Source organism: Cimex lectularius, unplaced genomic scaffold (genome assembly GCF_000648675.2).
Source record: "Cimex lectularius strain Harlan isolate CLEC.00 unplaced genomic scaffold, Clec_2.1 scaffold358, whole genome shotgun sequence".
Lineage (NCBI taxonomy): Eukaryota > Metazoa > Arthropoda > Insecta > Hemiptera > Cimicidae > Cimex > Cimex lectularius.
The window spans coordinates 54,654-76,584 of NW_019392915.1; the positions used below are offsets into that span (position 1 = coordinate 54,654).

The 21,931-nt window shown below is 35.9% G+C and overlaps 1 protein-coding gene across 5 annotated transcripts in view; it reads left to right on the forward strand.

Annotated features, from left to right (window-relative positions):
* The window catches only part of LOC106671029 (muscle M-line assembly protein unc-89-like), a 322,849-nt gene that overhangs the window by 25,352 nt on the left and 275,566 nt on the right, over positions 1–21,931 (forward strand). For all 5 annotated transcript variants that reach the window (XM_024229294.1, XM_024229292.1, XM_024229295.1 and 2 more), the window contains exon 3: positions 14,522–17,230. In XM_024229294.1, the coding sequence (XP_024085062.1) occupies positions 14,813–17,230 (2,418 nt within the window). In that variant the 5' untranslated portion in view covers positions 14,522–14,812. The remainder of the gene's footprint in view (positions 1–14,521; positions 17,231–21,931) is intronic.

The following is a 21,931-nucleotide window of genomic DNA, read 5'->3' on the forward strand; positions in this document are numbered from 1 at the left end:
TTTATTCGAAGCGTGGGCTTAGTTTAGGATAATGATTCACAGTTAGCATAACATTAAGCCCGACCTCTGACTATGCTCTGACTTATACGACGTTTCGAAGGGTTGCACGGGTTATTTGGGTTTGTATACCGATTTCGCGATAGAAACGCCATCTCGGAACGGAACCGACGATTCTAAGTTTTCCTCTGGTTTTGGATTTATATCGCCTTTTGAAACAATTAATGTTTCATAATAAAGCGTATTTTCCCCCGGGGGTTATAAATAAAGTGGCTCAAAAGCCGACCTCGTTATCCAAACCGTGACAAAACGTTGCAGGTTAAATAAATGTTAAAGCCGAGATAAAAGATGTTTCGACCGAGCCATTTTTGTCTTTTTTGTGTGTGTGGCTTAACTGAAACAATGGGGTTTAAAAAAAAATTTCTGTGAGGTACCTAATTCGCTTTCTCTCCCCATTGCATTAATGGACTCTTTCTGTCATACCCCATTAAAACATTTTGTTACCATTATCTGTTTTTATAGATTTGAATTGTTGTACCTGCAGCTTAAAAATGATAGATAAGTAATAAAAATATGTTTGTAGAAAAATCGTCGTGATTATGCTTCAATTTGTACTTTGTTCTTATGAGATTGTCTACTTATCACCAGACCGGATCTGGCTCCTTCCTTTTATTCCGGCCCATTGCGTAATTTTTTATTACAGAAATATTATTCAACGACTGTTCGTGGGATGATGATCCTGTAATTTGGTGGTTACCGGATGTTTTGGTCTGACAGACACCCAGAAATGTTTAATGCTAATGAAAATGAACGGTACCGATTAAATTAAAAAATACTTACCAGAAACCAAATTTTCTGTAATAACAATTAGGTAGTACTGGCGGTCACATGCAGCAAGGGACGAAACGTACTGTGGCGACGGAAATATACTCAAAGTTCAAAAATGTTTTCTTGTGTTATGTCAAGACGAGACCACACGGACCATCTCAAACTCGCTTAGGTATTTTTCTTCTTTATCCCGCCCTTCAGATCCCACTCGTAGGTTTAGAATGTTATGTCATTCGCTGCTTAACACCGGTGATTTTTTTAAAATGTCAAATAAAAAAGCATAGTTGTTACAATATTTGGATGAAAGTGCCTTGATGAACATTTTTTAATGAAATGGAATGTTTTTCTGCTTTGACCACCTTTTTGATTCTTTCTGTTTTTAATATTGTCCTTTATTTTCTTTCAATCAAAAAAGAAACATTGAACTATAGAAAAAGTAGAAATAGAAAAACGTATAAAATTAATCAAGGAACGCAAGGCGATTCTTTTCTAGGTATCGTCAATTGAACAAAGTATGGTAAAATGAAAAAAGTACTTTTTTTGACTCCGGATAATGAATATCCTTTAATAAAATAATTTCATTCTACAACTCAGGTAAATGCCAATTTTAAAGAAAACGCCATTCCTTTTATATATTTCTGGTGTACGGTTCTTGGTGTACGTCCGACGAAGAAAAAGCGATTTCGTTGCCTCCTGTTTCTCCAGCCTATTCACTCCTCATGCTGACCGAATAACAATGACTTCGACTAAACAATAGGACAGCAAGAACTAAAATCTTTTATCCTTCCAACAAATCCATCACACCCAGTGATATATCCCATGTCATAAGCAATCTACCACTAAAGAAAGCTCCCGGTTTTGACGTAAGCACTGCAAAAATTCTTCGACACCTATTTCAAAAATCTTTAGTTTTATTTACCAACAATTACAATTCTATCCTTAAAACAACATACTTCCCTTCCCATTCGAAGTTTTTCCTCATTATTCCAAAGCCTAAAAAAACCCTTAACCTTCCATCATCCTACCATCCAATTAGGGTATTGCCTATAATGACCAAAATCCTAGAAAAACTCTTGCTTAAACAATCTTTTCATCCTTCATTCCCGCTTATTCTTGATCCCCAATTTAGGGGAAAACGAGTGCTGCTCCAGTGTATTTTTGTACCTTTTCTGAAATTATTGTTACTGTGATATAGCTAACCTGTCGTAAAGATCTAGTATTCTAGCGCAGAAACCAATAAAATCCATACTTTGAGCAGTGGTTCAAGCTGTGGATAATGACAGTAAACGGATAAAAATGTCGATATGCCACTTTTACTCAAGTCCCATCTACTACCATGGTATTCCTGTCCTACCAGTAAAGTACGGTAATCTGTTACCTTGGGCATTGACAAACGACTTACGTGGAATCCATAAACTCAAAAGTCAAGAACTAAACCGACTCGTCAAACTTCTTGAAATATATTGAAAGAAGGATAAAAATTGTCTCTATAACAGAAACTCATTTATATCACCATACTGACCCATTTGGACATATGGAATCGAAGTTTGTTAGTCAAATGTTCCAACCACTAATGCATCCAAAATCCTCCGAACCGTCGTCAATGCTCCAATATGTACTTGAAAGAAGTTCTACAAACAATTATCCTGCTGTACACACCCACATGTTAGAAACCTTTCATCCCTTCCCAATAATCCTCCCCGAGACTGAAGTACACTTCTTATATCTTATATATCTTTTTATTTATTTTTGTGATCATTTTGTGTTTGTCTTTTTAAAGATGTATACAGATTATCAAATTTACTTAAGCGCGTCAATTGACGCACGCGTAAATAAATAATTTTATTTTCTGGTATTCAATTGACGGGTGTTTGATAATTTTCGTTTATTTACTTCGTAATTTCTTTATGCTTGAACCTCTTGTATCTTCATGAACAGATCATCTTTGTTTTCTTTTTTAAATGAATTAATTTTTTTATTGAGGAATAATGCAACAATCTGCCCGAAGCACAATAAGTTACGTAGATAGCAAGACAATTCAAATTAAGACAAAAAGTAGAAATCATCGCTTAATCACTCGCCCTCTCTTAGAGAAGGTATCGGGGCGACCGTCTTGAGACGTAGAGGAGGATTGCAGGGAAGGGATTGGGAGGAAAGCGGTTACTTTAATTAAGTTTTTTTGACGTTAGTTAAGTTTTAAGTTAGGGGATTAGAGTGACATTGGAGGTTAATGTTGAATTTTTGTAGCTGAATTTCACAACTTAATTTAAAAAGGGAATTGAAAGTTGGGTTGAACGCCATAGCTATTTGCCGTATGTGTCCATATTGGTATCAGGTTTGAACGATGAGTGTTTTTTTGTCATGAGAGAGTTTAGATCTGTTGATCAGTAGTACTTCAATTAATCCTTCTTCGTAGGTTCAGTTATTCTTCTCAAATTGTGAATGGGGATTCCAGGTGATAGTTGCCTAATACAGCCTTAGGTACCGAATGACGTTTTCAGTGGGAAGGAGGTAAGGTTATGCTTGAAGTGTTCAGTTGTATTCGCCAGTTTTTGAACCATTGTTCATTTGAATGTAGGTTGTCTGCAGGGTTCGACAAACTGAATCTAATAATCTAAGCGGGTCGGAGTTAGAGGATAGAATGTCAGTGTCATCAACGTATATTAGGATAGTGGTGTCGGGATGTAATCAGCAGAAATCTTTGTTGAAAGTATAAGTGGTAATATTGTAAATAGTTGCCTATTTTTGTTAACCTTGTAAATTCATTATAGTTTCAAAGTCTTGAGGAAGGGAATCGAAAGCTCGACGCAGTAACTGAGAATGTTGAGAATTCCTATATCCCTCCTCCCCCTAAATCGTTTATGTATAAAATACAAAATTACTAATATTTATGTACTTATCCAAACTATTATGTCGTCCGGATCTATCATGTAGCTATAAAAGAGTATATGAATATCGTAAACATCGTCTGAATGTTAATCAGATATCGTGAGATGCGGTCAGGTGTGATGTAGGTATCAGAAAAACATTTTCTTTATCGTGCCAACGTTTCAATCTTTTATTGAGATCATCTTCACGGCCTGGGATTTACAAACAATGTTTACATTTAACAAATACATGTAGGAAGAGGAAAACTGAATTTATACAATGCAAAATATATTTTATATTCAAACAAAGTATTTCTACTCACTCAAAGTGTTGGTCTTCTGTGTAATTGTGCCATCCTTGCGTGTCGTGTTGAGAGCGCCAGGAACATTTGCCCACTTTATGTTGATATATGTTTGGATTTGAAGGGGTGGGGAAGGAAGTCGGTGTATAAAAGACAATTTTGTGTAAGGCGTCGGCTTCTTTGAAGTGAAAAAAGCCGACAAAGGGGAACAATGTGTTGGTAATAGTTCGGCCAGATAATCCTTACAGGATTATATAGAAAGGGGATAAATAGGAAAAGGAAAGCTAAATTGTTGAAAAATTAGACTATGTGAAAAGTATTTGATGTGTGGAATGTAATGATATATGTATGTCATCTATATTGTATTTGATTAATGATATTGGCGTAGCTGTGACTGAGTTTACATGTACCTGTTCTGTAATTGATGCTGTGTTTATCTCTGTTGATTACGTTATATTTGTTTTGTTCTGTATGTAATATTTTTGGATTTATGAAGTCAAAATTGTGTTGGTGTTCAAAGTGGTGGGTAGCGAGTGCTATAGGATTTTGCTTGAGTTTTTTGCAATCATAGATATGTTGCTTTACTCTCTTGTCCAGATATTGGGATGTAAGACCGATGTAAGTTGCCGGACAGTTTAAACAGTTGATCTTACATTGTTTGTAAATCCCAGGCCCTGAAGATGATCTCAATAAAAGATCGAAACGTTGGCACGATAAAGAAAATGTTTTTCTGAAACCTACATCACACCCGACCGCATCTCACGATATCTGAATAACTATTAACGGTCACTAATCTCTACACACATCGTCTGAATGTTTATTACAACAGACATAACTCTCTTTTAATTCTTTTTCACAAATAAACGATTGATGGAGTAAATTTTGCTCTGGCATTTAACGAATGACAGTAGGCTCACCTTAACATCAAAGACCTTGCTTTATGCAAATATTATCTGACAAGAATGTACATAAATAAAATAAAGATAGCCAAGTAAAATGGGTTTTTCGTAAGTGCAGTAAATTTTGTTCCCGTGAAATATAACACTTAACTCCATTATAGTTCGTGGTCCGATTGACCAATTAACTTTTTTCAATTAATTAATCATTATGTAAGGTATTAGTTGAGATAAAAAAGTCAGTGTGACGAGCGGGATTCGAACCCACGATCTTCGGCTAGATACGCCGCTACTCTACCACTTGAGCTATCGTGACCTCTATCCACTTGCACACCAACTTCCCACCTCAACACACCTTTCGAATTTTCCATCCATTTTGCCATTTTTCAAATGTAGTGTAATCCATTTGATTCTCGGCGGCAAATGGGAAATTGAGGTCCGAGTGGATAGAAGTCAGGATAGCGCAAGTGGTAGAGTAGCGGCGTATTTAGCCGAAGGTCGTGGGTTCGAATCCCGCTCGTGACACTGACTTTTTTATCTCAATCAATACTTTACATAAATCTTAATTCATTGAAAAAAAATATAACACTTAAAATTTTAACCTATAGAAAGAGTACAAAGTTGATGGCTTCATTTCAATTATGAACTTTTTTAAATATTCAAACGCCTTAGCGTGAGACAACTTAAGTTGATTTTTCCTCACAAACGCTGAAACAAAAGAAAAAAATGCGTGCCGAATTAATTCACAGAGGTTTGCTGAATTGTTTTAAACCCGCGTCACGTTCACGTATATAGGTGTTTGCAGAAAATAACCGAAATGTAAATTTAGGGGTTTCATCCGCTTCAAGATTCGGGAGATAGCATTCATTCGTGATATAAACATGTTTCCATTACCCACGGGCCGCCTGTAGCGAGCCATCTTTATGCAGCGATTGATATTTATTGCCATCTCGAATCCTCATGTTACATCAACATTAGGACGATAGAATAAAAACCCGAATCGGTTTGTCTGAATAAATAAATAACTTGGGGAATTTAATCAAGGGATTTAATAACTTTCCCCCTCTCAATCCGCGAAGGCATTCGACAGGAATTACTTCTTTTTTCTCTCCAAAGTCGATGATTTAAATGAAATTACTCCATTAATATTCAAGGGAATCTGAAGTTATAACTTATCGCTTGACCGTACAGAATTTATTATTATAGTCATAATAAAACATATTAATAAACTCAATAAAACACAAAATTAATTACTTTTAGCTTTTTTTAAAACTTTTTTCCGACTATGTTATGTAGGTCGGGGCTGGCAAGTCTGACACTCGAACTATTTTCAACAGCTGTAATATAAATTCCATGAAAACCCTGCATTTAAACGTGTGCTTATTATTAACATGAATCAAAGTGATTATTGCAACAACGCTAAAGTCGGATTCCTAAATGCTCATTCGTGCTCCAATGCGACTGATCTATTGTTAGCTTAGAAGCGGGGAATTATCAGAGCATTGAGAATTAATCCGTTTTGCCAATTAACTCCATCTAAATTCCCGTACGCCATAGATCTACTTAACAGACGGCCGGCTATTGTCTCGCAAAGTTAAACGTTAACAGTTTTAACAAATGCGTTTTCTAAATATTTACACAAATACCTATTAAAATACCTAGAGATTTTCCTGTTTTTGTCAACAGCTGAATGAATTATTTGTGCTCGTTCGTGAACGTTATAAGCGGAGACTCGAAGGAGCATGGTCGGGTATTTAATAAACAATTGAAGAAATTACATTTCTGTCCTTTGTTTCATGCTTTTTACTTATTGGTTGGCCCTACAACTCTGGTTAGGTCTGGGCCGTTCTCCAGAATCAAAAGCCACTATCTTCTCTCCTCTGGTTTCCCTCTCCACACTATTCCTCCCAATTTTCTGAGTCACATCATCTTCTTCGGCAACCTTGTGCTTTCTCTCAATATGGCCTAGCCATCTCAGTCTGCCTTTTTTTTGTATGGTCCACCTGACTTCCTTCTGTGGTCTACGAGGTGGTAAACCTATTGTTTGATAGTTACTTATCATCCTGGTCTGCCTATCCTCGCAGATTTTTCTTTAATTTGGGCTAGTAGATATGTCTCGCCAAACATCTCTCTCAGGTTTAAATTGCTCCAAATTCCATTTTCACAGACAAGGTCGAATATCTTTTTGTGGACCTTCCTTTTTTATACGGAGTCATTCCACTTCCATATGTTAAGGCGGGTGTAATAATTTTAGATGGTGTCCACCCTGATTTTGTGCAACTCCATAATAAGATAATGGGTAGGAAATAAATTGTCTTTTCTACGATATGTATTTATAAAATCAGACGTGTTTCGGTCTAGTATAGACCATCTTCAGTGACTTTTTTTATATAAAGTGGTTTGACGATTTTTACATTCTTATCAGTTCAGAAGTGGATGACTGACAGACTGCACGCCAAGTCCATATTCGTCCAGACATCCACTTCTGAACTTATAAGAAAACTCGTCAAACCATTGTATATAAAAAACGTCTCTGAAGATGGTCTATATTAGACCGAAACTCGTCTGACTCAATAAATGCCTATGTGGAAAAGACGGATTATTTCCTACCCATCGTTTTACGAATCTAATAATTGAAAAGAATTTTGCTACCCGAGATAGTTGTTTAAATTTCAAGACTGTACAGCCGATTTTCCTATATTAATCTCGGCATTTATTTAACATCTTTCGACACCATTGCACGCAGGTGCTTAAGCTATTTTCATACACTTAGTTTTATTCAAACTAATACTCAAACCAGCACTCGGTGCTGCAGTTTCAGAATTCTCTAGGGCTCCTGATAGGGCGGGCAAAGTCCTCGCTGTTATGACCACGTTTTCCCTCATACGCCATATGATAAGTCAACCTAGACTGTTCCACAAGGGTTCGTCCGGATGGGTCACTCTTATTTTCTTTTCGAGGGCCAAAAATAATGCCAAATAGAATAGTGACAATGAGTCCCCCTGACCCAACACACATATGACTAGACAAGGGGTTACCAACCCACACCGTGACCCCATATAATGCCAGGCCATTTTCACGTTATTAGCATCTGTTATTAGCTTCTCCGGGACCCTACGACGTGGAAACAGACTGAAATCTGCAATTATGCTCGTGGCCATTTTTTCCCCAACAGTAGCCTTAGTGAGAATATTAAATCCATCGTTGATCTCTTTTGCGTCCTGATATGTCCATGTACATCCCATTTAGTCAATCTTCGATTACCGCTATGGGACGTATCTTATATATCGACAAAAGTGCGACAAGACGGCAAGTTTTGCATGCCGTTCCGTCACCTTTCTTTACGTTAGACAAAGAACACCTTCGATGCATCCCTCCGACATAATTTCTTGCTCCAAGATGTCTCATATTAATTTGTATACGTGAGTCACCACAGCCAGTACTCCTACTTAAGCAACTCAGCAGTTATCTCGACAATTCGTGAAACATTATAATTCTGCAATGAAGCAATAAGCTCCATTAAACCCTCCTTGTCTTGGGGTACTTAGTCATCATCCATAGCTTACCATCCTCGTCCTTCTAAAATGGCCTCGGAACTTATCCTGTCTATCTCTTACCTACCAATAAAACTTTTGTCCATTATTCCTCTCAAACTCCCCCTAAATATTTTCGAACGTTTCGCTTTCCGTATTTCTTTTTCTACGAAGTTTTCACACTCTAAATTCTTCCACTAAAAGTCTTAGGTCGTAGTTCTCGTTCTTCTCTGCTGCAATTTCATTATTGTGTCATTTATTTTTTGCTCGTTCACCCTCCGTTTCGCCAATTAATTTCATACAAATTCACATACGCCATAGGTCTACTATTGTACCGCAATTTGCAGTAGGAAACGATAATAGGGCTAACAAATGCGTTTTCAAAATATTCAAATAATGACACCACTTCCTGGAAATTTCGGTGGTTTTGTCAACCAGCTATGTGGATTATTTGTACGCTATCTGAAAACGTTACAAGCGGTGACCTGAAGGAGCGAGGTCGGGGTCTGTTGAATGGCAGAGAAGTTACATTTCGGTCATTTTGCGTTCCATCCTGAAAAATAATAAAATGCGAATAAATAAAGTTCTGAATTGTTAATCGTTTTTTATGCATTTAAGCCTTCTCGAATCAAATCAAGATAGACTGACATAGTGACACTTAGTCATCAATATCTGTAAATACTTACTGAAAGCGTGTTGAAATGAACACATCCTGTTAAATTTAGTACCAGCCACATAGCGAGACAATCTCGATGAAAGTCAGGAAAACACAAAACTTTTACAACTTTAACTTCAAAGATTCGGTTAGCCATGACCGTTAGTGTTCTTGCCCCTAAAAAAAATGTTGAAAAATCTGACTGGTCTTGATAATAGGACAAGTATCAATGAAATAAAATGTCTGTTTCAAGAGTTACAACAGCATTTTTTTTGTAATTCCCATAAGTTCTGTATATGTTTCGTCATCTAAAGACTAGTTTTGCTCGATTATTAGATATTGGCTGGACATCAGCATCCGCTTTAGTTTTTACATCTTTCAACGTAGAAACTTTTCCCGAAGAGGTGTGGGACATTACTTTGGAAAACCTGTAGTCAGAAAGGGGTAATGTTAAGACGAAAGGGTGTGAAGTAGAAGCTTTGATTCCTCCTGACTTACTTCCTGTTTTGAGTTCTTTTTTTAATGGACGTTGGAATTTGTTATGGGTTTATAATTTTTTTACGAGGGTTCCCAACAGCAGAGGTCATATCAACGCAGGGCTGCTGGATTCGAGTACTTTATGAGCTCCACCCCGTCCCGATTATTGTTTTTATTCTTTTCCTGTTGAAACACCATTTATTTAGATATTATATATTTGGTTTTTATATAATATTGTTAGTGCTAATACTTTCTGTAGCTTGGAACCTTCTGTCGTTTGAAAATTAAAAGGTAATTTTCCCAAGAGAGTACTCTTTATTAAATTGTGATAAACGGCAACCTTGGAAAAGATTGGGGGGGAAGCCATAACAAATCATGAAGTTATGTAATTGTTTCAAAACACTCGGAATTAGGGAAGTTAGTCTTCGGGCCGAATCTTACAACTTCCCGCCCCGACCCCCATAAATTCGCCCCCTTTCTTCCGCCCCCTTATTAAACCAGCAGTGTTTCGGAATAAACCGTTCGCAGTGCCTAGAAAAGATAACTTCTTTCTCATCGTCTTGTCTTTTGTCCGATAAGGGAGGGATATCCGGCCAACTTTTCCGCTCTGTCTTCTCCTGACAGAATGTTGAAACTACCATCATGAAATGTTGATAAATGTCGCTTCTTGCCTTTCACGAAAAACGTCAGATCGGTGTTTTTCCCTCGGCCCCGTTAAACGGCTGTTCCACTAACTGAATGATATTGTGGATTTATAAAAGCTTCTATTCTATAGACACCACGGGAAAATAATAGCGTGCTTGCCACGTCCGCACATTGCTCTTTTAACCGGCCTACAAAACATTTCCAGTGTTCCCTTTCATCCCCTTTCATGAAATGTGACATGCAATTTAATACTGCCCTGAATGAACTCTTGGAAGTAAAGTTTTGATGAAATATGTCCCAAAGGTGTGCTTGTAAGTGTTGTAAATTCATTCTGCGATCCGCCCGATGAATTACACCACAAACAGTACAACAGCTTGACCTGCCTCTGGTGCGATTACTTTCCGTCTGATCCGCGTTAAAGTTGGGTGGAATTAATTTTGCAGGAAAATTATTTCAACTGTCGGGCCTATCTTGATGTGAATATTAGTACGAATTTATATAATCTTCTACCTTTTAGCTAGTTATATGTCAAGTCAATTTGTATTTAATTCAGTTATTTTCTTTATCTTTAAATAGTTCTTAAAATAAAGAAATACAAAGTAAAATTTTTTTTTTCAAAGTTTAGGCTGAGATTTGTTAGTTGATTAATTATCGGTACCATTTTCAGTACAAAAATTATAGTATTTTTAAATCAAACTTCTATTCAATCCATTATATTTCGTGATCCGAATGACCAAAGAACTTCTTTCAATTAAGTAATCTTTAAGTAAGGGGTTGGCTGAAATAAAAAAGCCAGTGACAAGCGGGATTCGAACCCACGACTTTCGGATAAAATACGCCGCTGCTCTAACACTTGAGCTATCCTGACTTCAAGTGGTAGAGCATCGGCATATTTTTTCTGAAAGTCTTGAGTTCGAATCCCGCTTGTTACACTGGCTTTTTTATTTCAGCCAACCCTTACATAAAGACTTCTATTCAACAATACTTTTCCCCATAAATAAATAAAAATCAATGCCTAGTTTTCTTCCCCCTGATATTGATATAAAATCTAATTATACTGGAGAAGGCAGACGTTTGTAAATGGATACTGTAAAACTAATAGGCCTCCTCGGCTGGTTTTCCATGGCTAGTCTTCAACTTCATTCTTCATAGCTAACAGAAAGGTTCACTGGATATTCCAACTCGTAAAAAACCACCCTGTGGCGGTGACTATAAATCATGCTATGTTTGGTATATCATCGCAGACTGTGGCAGGAAAGGTCCTTTTATTGATCCGCAATCTGTGGATTTATAAATCATGTTTTAAGGGCGTTTAACCCCGGCAGAAGTCGCTTTATTGACGTCGAGTTTAATTAGTAAGGTCTAAAGGCCAAAATCGGCAACAACAAATCAAGACGAATGAAGGTTTGGATTGATGGAGTGAGTCGGATGAAAACTTGCCTGCTGACTGATCACGTCTGCTGGTGTTTCTTGAAATGCAGGCTTTTTGGTGCTGTTATTGTTGATCAATTGAAACTAAATACATAATGAACTTTATTTGTAGTGTTGGCAGTTTTTTTGTTTTAAATTTATCAGGATTTTTCTTAAAATTTTCCACTAAAATAGCGCAAATATTTTCATTAACGTGCATGTTTCCTTAGAGAGCTGGTCCTCCACCTTTTTCAGTCTGCTATATTATAGTATAAAAATACTGGTTAGGGTCCCAAAGAGTATCCCAGGCCATAATCCTTCTCATAACACATCATACTTACCCTTCAACTCTGCTCAGACCAGCGTAATGATGATATTTTCATTCACGTTTCATTTTTATACTAAGGACACTGAGAAGTAAATTTCTAAATCGAAAATGTAGAAATGTTTATGTTTTTCATATCAACCAATACCAACTTCTTTGAACCGAAATCACAAAAATTAAAGTAGAAGGGACACTAGACACACAAACATTATATTTATTTATAAAATTAATGGGGTTTTTGAGACTAGATGTCAATTTAACTAGTTGGTGCGGTCTACTGTTGCACCTTTTGCAATTGCACTAATGCATTTTCCAAAATTTGGTTCAAAAGAGGGTAGACATATTCTCAAACCCGCAGCTGCATTTGATTGGCTCCTATATTTATTTCTTTTGTGAGCATAAGAATATACCCGTTTTACATGCTTGCTGTTAGTAAATGGCAATAAAAAAGAAATACCTTCTCTTGAAAGTTTACAGTACTCTCCACTTCACGATTTTGCCATTGAAGATATCTTTTAAATTGGTATCAGAATCCAGCATACAAAGTTCCTTCTCGGAACTTAACAATAAAGCGCGTTTAAAATACTGTTCGTTTAATACAGCCGATTTATGGTTCTGAGAAGCCTCATTTGAAAAATACGAGGATTTCAATGTTTATTATCCTATCACCAATCGTTATATTTAAGTCTTTCTCTGAGAAGAAGTTGTGGAGGCTTTCGAACAATTCAGGCTGTCATTTTTCAATGAAAGCTTTCCAGAAATCAAGTTTCTTCTTAATTGATACGATTTTGTCAACAGCTTAAATGGAAAATGTAATGTTATTCTTACCGATCATCAACGTCTATCTTCGCTGGGTTCGTTTGTAAGACGCATTTCGGCATTTCGCCTTCTTCAGTGTTGGGTTGAGTGATTTCCCTGCAGTCAATTTTCTAAGGCCGCGGTGATGTGTGTGTGTATGTGTGTCGGTGCTATGTTTGTGGGTACCTTAGAGGATTAAGTCTGAGTTTTCTTATTGGTCGTTTTTTGTGAGTGCCGGCTTTTACATTTTTTAATTGGTACAGTGTATTAAATGGCAATAGATGTGTGTTAACTGTTGTTAATTGTGTTTTTTTAGTGTTAAATGTGATGTTTATGTACATTTACAAGTTATCGAGTACAGTAATTTTTCGTCCTTTGTTTCTATTTAGTGTAGTTCTTTGTTTATTTATATTTTTGAAGGTTCCTAATGGTTTTACGTGAGATCAATCGTGTAATTTGGTTTTCCATTATCCCTAAATGATCTTATCTGCTCTTCTAAATTACAGATGGAAGTTTTTTTTTATGCAAGATATTATTTTTCAAAAATACATTATGTATATTAATAAATTATAAATTTAATAAAAAAAGTTAAACAAGATAAAGATTGGTAAATATGAATATCAATGTTATACTTATTTGGAGATCGTGAGATCGTCTTATGTCTTTTTATAAAAAATGAAGATGTTGATGGGTGCAAATTCCCGAAACGTTCTAAAAAATGGAAAAAAAGTAATGTATTTACTTTTTTTATTCAAAAAACACACAAAAAACAAATGTTAGCAAATTTAAATAAGGCAGATTAGTCTTACAAATTCCATATTCTAAATAAAACAATTTCAACAATTAAGTTAATTAATTTATTCTTATTCCCTTTTTGCCTGATGGCTGAACCGATTTTTTATCGCGTACTGTTGGTCTGTCTTAAACACCCCTTTGAGAACCAATGATTAGTGCACAGGAACATAATTGAAAATATTCTTTAAATAATTATATCCATAAAAAAGAACTAAGTGCTCAGTTAATAATATATAACAGTCAGCAGTAGTTTGACCTTTTGTTTGAATTCGGTGTAAAATTGGTCATGTTCTTGTTGTTTAGGTGTTACTTTGTACAATACATTCCTAGAAAGTTAGCCTGGATAATTTATTGCTATAGATTTATCACGGATGGTAGATTCGGTAGATGTTAATTTGATTTAACTTTTTCGCTTTGTTTATTGAAATTTAGGATCTTTTGAATCGACTTGGCTTTAGAGTTTATTTCGCACAGTCTGTTTATTTAGTTTTTCAAGGAAAATGATAGTGAGCAATAAACAATTTAAACTGTAGACGGTTTTATCTTTCCTCCGGAGTTTTAATAGAGAAAAATATTGCTCATTAAAATAATCCCCGACTGACTTTTCATAGGAATTTATTTTTTTCCTTTGGAATTGAACCCTCTTTCAAGAATGTCCTTCGGTAATATAAATATATTGGATAATCTTTGGCTGTAGATGGGGTATTTTTTGTTTTATTATTCAGTGTTTATCAACAATTTGACATCTCCTTTCAAAAGATTTACCGCGTATAATCTCAAGTGTAAATCTGTTACTGCGATGGTTTTTACGTTGTAAACGGCGTAAATCTTTGCTACAAGTTTCCTTTAAATGGATTAAGACGCCAGATATATTTCATTAATCATCTTTACTTTATTCTTACAAAAGTATTTGTGGCAATTGAATAATTAGTATAATTTTTACCTATGGAAGGATAAACAATTCCTTTAATCTGTGTTAATTTTTTGTTTTAGATAAGACGCAGTGTGGTGTAGAAAATCATCAAAGGAAGATAAGTGCGGCTGTTCGGTAAAATGTACAGTGCCCGCGGAGTGTTTTTTACCAGTGGAATTTGTGTTTTATAAACGTGCGCAAAACGTGGGGGGTTTTCGGTTAAAAATGGTTCGCAGTTAAAATTGACCGAGTGTTATTTATTTATTTTATTTATTTTATAATTTATTTTATAATTTTCATTTTAAATTTAATTGGATGGAAACTGTCATAGCCGGACGTAGATAAATAAAAAACATAGAGGCGGGATTGAGATGAGGAAACCTCTCCTTCCCGCCAGCAAGCGGCCAGCGCAAGAAGTCAGGCAAACCAGGAGTGTTTCGGCGAACGAACTAAAAAAAAAGGTGAAAGGCAACAAGAAGCAAACAACCGGTAAGAGTAATGATTCTGCCGGGAGTAAAACCCAGTCGAAAGATTCTAATATGACGACTAAGCCGAAGGTTGCCAAAAAGCCTTCGAACACTGGTCAAAATGCCGGAAACGCAAAGCCAAAGACGCTGATTAAAGAAAAACCAAAGTTAGCTAAAAAATTCGTCAAGAAACCGTCGCTAATAGCTAAAAAACAGACGTTGGATAAAATAGAGAAAAAGAAGAAGGCTATTGGAAAAAAACAGGCCAACTCGACACCTAGTACTAGTTCAAACCAACAACCCGAAACACCGGCGCAATCACAACAGGCCAGAGAAGCCGAAGAGGCCGAAAACGGCGAAACTTCGAGCGAGCCCGTCGAAGTTGTGATTCATGTCAAAAAGCCTCAAAATAAAACCGGCCCTAAGAAAGTGAAAAAAACCGGTCCGTCCTCTGGTAAGATCGGAAAGAGAAAAATATCCAAGCAGCCGGAGCCTGCCAAAAGTCTGATTAAGAATATCGGCGGAACAAGTGGAAAGTTGGAAACCGTGGTAAGCACCATTTTAGAAGTCGCCGTGCTCACGAAGAAGATCACGCCGCCCAAGACTAAACCTTCGACTTCGAAAACCATCGCGACGAAGAAACCGATCAAAAATAAACTCCAGAACAAATTGGAAATAAAAAACGTTGTGGAACAGAACGAGAAAGATTCCTGCCAGGGTAAAGGAAAGGATTCCAAAGAGGTCAAAGAAAAAGAGACCAAAAAGGATGTCGAGAAAAAATCGGGAAAGGACGTTAAAAAAGAATCTAAATTAGAGAAGAAAGACACGAAGGAAGAGCCTGTCGATGCTAAAGAAGAAAAAATGAAGGAAGCTAAAAAAGATCCTAAGTCTCTCAAAGAAGACACAATCGACAATGTTAAGAAGAAACTTAAAATTCTAAAACCAAAGAAATCGGAGTCTAAGGAGATTAAAAAAGAAGTAGAAATAGTAAAAGCTGATTCAGTTAACGTTGCAGAAGTTACGAAACAGATAAGCAAAAAGAAAAAGTGCAACGAAAAAATTATAAAAAAGAATATTAAACATAAGATCAAAATGTCAAAACCGGATGACACTAAATCGAGTAAAAAATGCGCGGAGGAGGGCAAAGTTTCGCCGGCACCGGAAAAACTAGTCAGAAAAGAACGGAGCAAATCTCCTACAAAGTCGAAAAAAGAGTGCAATAAACGAAATATATTCAAAGGAAAAACGGTAGAAAAAGTCGAGGAAAAGAAAGTAGAAATTATCCCCGTGGCCGAAACTAACATCAAAGGAGAAGAGAGTGACGACGATCTGAAAACGCGTCGTCTGAAACTGTTTGGCTTTTGGGAAGGCCCGCGACGACATCGAGAAGCGTCGCTAAACGCCCTTGCCAAAGTTCATTGCCTCTACGAAAACGAAAGCCGTGGAGCGATGATGGAAATGTTCGACAAGTCCAAACAGCGTGTCGATAAAAAGAAGACGGAAAAACCTAAAGAACAGAACTTAAATGAAGCCGTCATAAAAGCCGAACCGGAAACCTCAGACGATAAATCGGTTAAAAGCGATTTTTCGTTGATGAAAGAGGAGAACACAGTCACACGAAGGACACTCCGCACGACCCCAGGTATGAGGAGTGTAGGTCGTCATTACGACGTTGAAACATCTTCCTCTTCTCAACCCTCGAGCGGTGACGAGTCTGACGTTTCGGAAAAGAAAACCAAGGGGAAGCAACGTCACTCCTCACCTCCTCCACTTCCTTCACCTTCCGCAGTTAAAGAAAAAGAAGTGAAAGAAAAGTTTGACGTACAGTCCGACGACGAGAACAAAAAGAAGAAAGAAGAACCGGTTAAGAAAGTGAGAAAAAGACGCAAAAGGTGCGAATTGATGATGGACTTAAAGGATATGGTCGTGAGGAAGAGAATGGCGTCTCTGAACGCGTCAGCGATGCTCGCGGCTACATACTCGATGGAAAAACGTTCCGTTCGCGGCGATGGCGATCTACGTAAACGTGGTATGAGAAATTCTTCCGACGACTCGACCAGCACCGACATGGACGTTGAGACGAGCGACGACGAAATGATAGTCAGCGGCTCGAGCAAAAAGGTGGCGGTCATCGTCAACCAAGACACTGACGTGACCATCACCGGCCTGTACGTCAACAGCACCACTCGGTCCACGAGGCACTGCAGCATCACGGGGATGCAATACAGGATCTCCTCGACCAGCCACACGCAGACTGAATCGACAGCGGTCACAACAGAAACCGTCATTCACACGACGGACCATGTCAGCGTTAGCCACTCGGTAAGTTTTTCTTTATATTTTCCTTCCTTTAAAGACTAAATTGAGCATTTTTTGTTGGGAAAAAGCGATGAAAGATAAAGGTAGTCTCTTTTTCCGCTAGAGGATAAGCTCTTTTATCCCGTGACAACTCCAGCTCGTAAAGAAAGATCGTATTAACCTTACCCTTATTCTAGTGCCTTAGTTCCTTTTTTCAGAACAATACTGATGTTTTGTATAGTTCGGTATAATTCTGAAAACAAGGTGTTTTAATCTTTAATATTATGATTAATTAAATCAGTAATATTTAGTGGTCTATTGGCCAAATTACTTCATTCAATCAATTAATCTTTTTATGTAAGGTTTAGGCTATTGTCACGATAGCTCAGTTGGTTAGAGCAGAGGCGTATTGAGCCGAAGGTCATGAGTTCGAATCCCTCTCGTGACACTAACTTTTTCATCTCAACCAAAACCTTACGACAAAAGATTAACTATGATTAATACTATTCATTTGTTGTGAAACTACTTTTTCTATTTGGAAACAATGTTTTTATCTGTAATGTATTAAATATTTATTTTTAACATTAAATAGCAAGTAGGGAGGAGGCCAATTTGACAGAAAAACTCTCCTACTCCGAAGAGCTTTCGAGAGGCATACGTGTTAGTTAGGGATGGATTAATAATTTACTAGGTTAATAAATATGAACGTTCCATTTTTAATCTTACAATACAGTTCTATCTAATAAGGAATTCCGGACGCTGAATCACCGAAATTAACTAAACCTGTGTTTGGTGATACTAGGTCAAAAAATATTACGTATAAGTCCGAGCGTTGTTGTCAACATAAGAGAAAAAAAATATAGTTACTAATTTAAGTAATTTTTTAAACATATGTTTTTCTGCCTTTGTGCTGTATGTATTTCAAAGTTATTATATATCATTTTATTGGTTTTTATCTAGGGCAAGAAAATAGTATGCAGGGTACTGTAAATGAGATTAGATACATGAAAAGTTACAAAAACGAAAAGTCTCTTTCAGGAAAGTAGAGCAAAAAACTTCTGTTTAAAAAAGGCCGAAAAATATTAGACACTTAGGTCCAAGACAAATGCAAAGGAATAGTTTTTCTGCCTATTTTGTTAATTTATTTTACATGTGTTAGGATGTAATGAATATTAACATGGTTTATTGCTTAAAAAATAAATAAATACATTTTAATCTACTTTGCTAAGTCGTTTAGTCACACATTATATATTTCAATATCTTCATATCTACGATACTGATTCCGTGGCTGGCTGCCAAATATAATTTGACGTAGTAACGGAGCTACTAGATTAAAATATTGTATATTTTTATTTTTTGTAAGAAACAATGTTAATAGTCGTGATTTGCACATAAAAATAATCCGAATACAAACTTCAAAATGCCTCTTATTTTTTCGAAAATCACAAAAATGTCGATGTTTTTGAAAAAACTCCACCGACCTTCAGGAAACATTATAGGTGTTTATAACCGTATCAAGTTCACGTAATGGCACAAACCTAAATAAATTTGGAAATGGAGATATAAAATAAAACGTTTGATGTGTTTTTGGTAATTTGAAATTTAAACAATGTTTATAAATCCCAGGCTCTGAAGATGATCTCAATAAAGATCGAAACGTTGGCACGACAGATAAATGTTTTTTCTGAAACTTACGTCACACCAGACCGCATCTCACGACCTTCAAATAATCATCATGTAAAGGTCACTAAACACCACACACTCTTGTTAAACGTTGAATTTCTATAACATCCTTAAGATTTATGAATTTTTATGTGGAACACAGGATATCGGCGAAAAAATTGCTCCCCCCACTATTACAGCTGAAAAATGTCTATTTTTCTTTGAAATATATTTTCTTAACTAAGACCTTTGATGGTGCTTAAAACAAATCTGAATGGTACCATTTTTTGGCTCACTTGTTAGAAGCGTCTTTTGGTATTTTAACTTTTTATATTTAATTTCATTTAATACGATGTCATAACATAAAATCTAAATGTTCTTGACATTGGCTGAAACAAGAAATATTAAGATTTCCAACTCATGTAATAACTTCAATTAATTATACTTTTTTCTAAGGTCTTGATTGGGATGAACGAGTTAGCGTCATGAGCGGGGTTCGAACCAACGACCTTCGGCTCATTACCCCGCTGCTCTAACTTGAGCTACCGTGATTAAATAATACTACTACTAACTGTAATAACGTGGAATTTGGATAAGATGCTGAAAAGTAATGAATTTTTATGTGGAACACAGGGCATCGGAAAAAAAATTCCCCCCGGATAGTACAGCCCAAAAAGTCCATTTTTGTATAGTATATCTTAGTTAAGACCTTCAATGGGTGTTTAAAACAAATCCGAAAGTTGTAACAATATTTTTGGCAGGATCTTCTATGCAATCGACCAGCCTTTCTAATAGTTACTTAGGATTAGGGTTGTGGTCAGAAAGAATTCCATATTTTTGGCCTATTTTACTGAAAGCGCCTTTTGGCATTTTATCTTGTTATATAATTATCTTATATCAACGTACTATATAATGTTCTTGATACAAATGGAAACATGAAATGTGGAATGAAAATTTTTATGCGGAACACAGAGCATCAGAGCGTCGCCTGTATACAGACTAACAACGTATATTTTATTGTTCCTATTAATTAATTATTTTAATGTGCTAATAAATTAAATTAGCGTGTAAAAACTCAGGTAAAACATTCAATATTGTATAATGAAGTAATGAACACGTAATTTGATTATAACCAGGGTCATCAGGCTTTAACAACATTAGGAATTATACGAATTTATATTGAAATTTCTTTGGAAAACGATAATTATTCCTAGCCTTTAAGCTTGTAAAAGAGAGGAGCGTAGGCATAAATTAATATCCACAACAAAGGTTTTTGTCGGGCTGTCACCTTTGAAAATTCTGTCTGATCATAAGGTTCAGCTTGAAAGACTATTTGTTGTCATGAGGTTAATTAAGTAACTACGAATTTGAAAGGGGTTTCATTGATTTGATTTCACCGGCTTTTGGTTTAACAAAGTTGCGTTTCAGCAAGGTTGAATCGATGTTTTAACATTGGAAAAGAATAAAGGGGGAATTCTGAATGGATTGTAGCGAACCTTTCTTCACCACCTGTGTTAATTTTTCAAAATTAATTCACTAAATTGAACATGAATGGTAATGAATTTTTGTATAAAATGTTAAGCGTATTTTATACCAAGATAAATATTATTGGATTTAATTCATTGAAACGGTAGTAGTTACAACGAAGTTGTAATGTTAATTAAAATGTGTAAAAAAAAATTAAAAACAGCACGACATGTTGGTTTTAACAATTACGACACAGATTACATCGTTAATATGTTATTGTTGTTGTAAAACCAATCGCGGTCATTAGACCACTGCGGCGTGTAATTGAATCGACCGTACAAATTACAACGCAAAGGTTGTTTTAATGAAATTAAAAATTAAAAGTTGGGAACGAGATGGAATTAAAAAATTTCGAGGTTTTATGGTATTTTTAAACTCATCGTGGAATGATTGACGATGAAACACACACACACGCGCGCGCGCGAAATGAAGAATTTATGATAAATGGGGAAAATTTCCCTTGTTAACCGTCTCCTCTTGTCGTAAAGCCGGTTTTGTAAGGTTTCGTACCATATCAGTTTCATCAAGTGGAAAATTACTATATCGTTCCCGTAGAGATTGCGGCATTGTTTTCCCATTGATTATTTTTCCCAATTTTCTCAGAGCCTCGCCGACTTAAGCCTTTCCTTTATTGGAAAACAGTATAACCTGTTTTATTTCGTCTAACATGAAATCTATTAGGTGATTTTTATATACAGTTTCTTCAGACCATACTCCTACCATTTGTTTGTCTAACTGATATTGCATCTCGAAATCGTTGTTCATTTCAAAATATGTTAATCAATAGAGTGAAATAATTATTAAGGTAATATAATAAAAATTTCCACAAAAGGAAATAATTAACTGCCTTAATTAGTAATTTACTTATCAAAAATTCATATAAATTATCCAGAATGTAATAAGTGGTTAAATAGCATTTTTAGCCCAATTGTTTTGCACCGCAAAATTTTTCATCTCAAAAGGTCTGTTTTTTGGGAATGGAACGAGAACTCAGTTAGGCTGTAGAAATTTTTTTATTATTTTAGATTAAAAGTCTATGAAATAAAGGTAAATCGTACTACAATCATCAAGCTGAACGAACTTATTATATTTGCAATATTTGTGTATTAATCAAAAAGTTGCTGAAAGGGTAATAAAAACAGTAGAAAAATTCGTTATAGGTAATTTTCATATGTGGAAAAGTTAGATTATTGGATTAAATTTATTGTTTGGTCCAAATTGGTAAATAATAATTATTTTGTTCGTTTAAATACGCAAGAAAATGGCTGTTTCTGATTCTTAAATTTCAAGAGTTGTGAGTAGATTTTATTTCCCTATTCGGCATAAAAGATCATATGGAAAATACATACGTTTTTTGGGAAGAACAAGAGACTGGAGACAAGAAAGAAAGTTGATATCAGTTGTTCACTCTCAATAATTCCTGAATACAATGCCGACATTTTTTTTCTCTCTCGAAAATCACAAAAATGGTGTTAACTTTGAAAGGACAACTTCGATCTAACGGAAAAATGGACTTTACAGGCGTTTACAACCTTA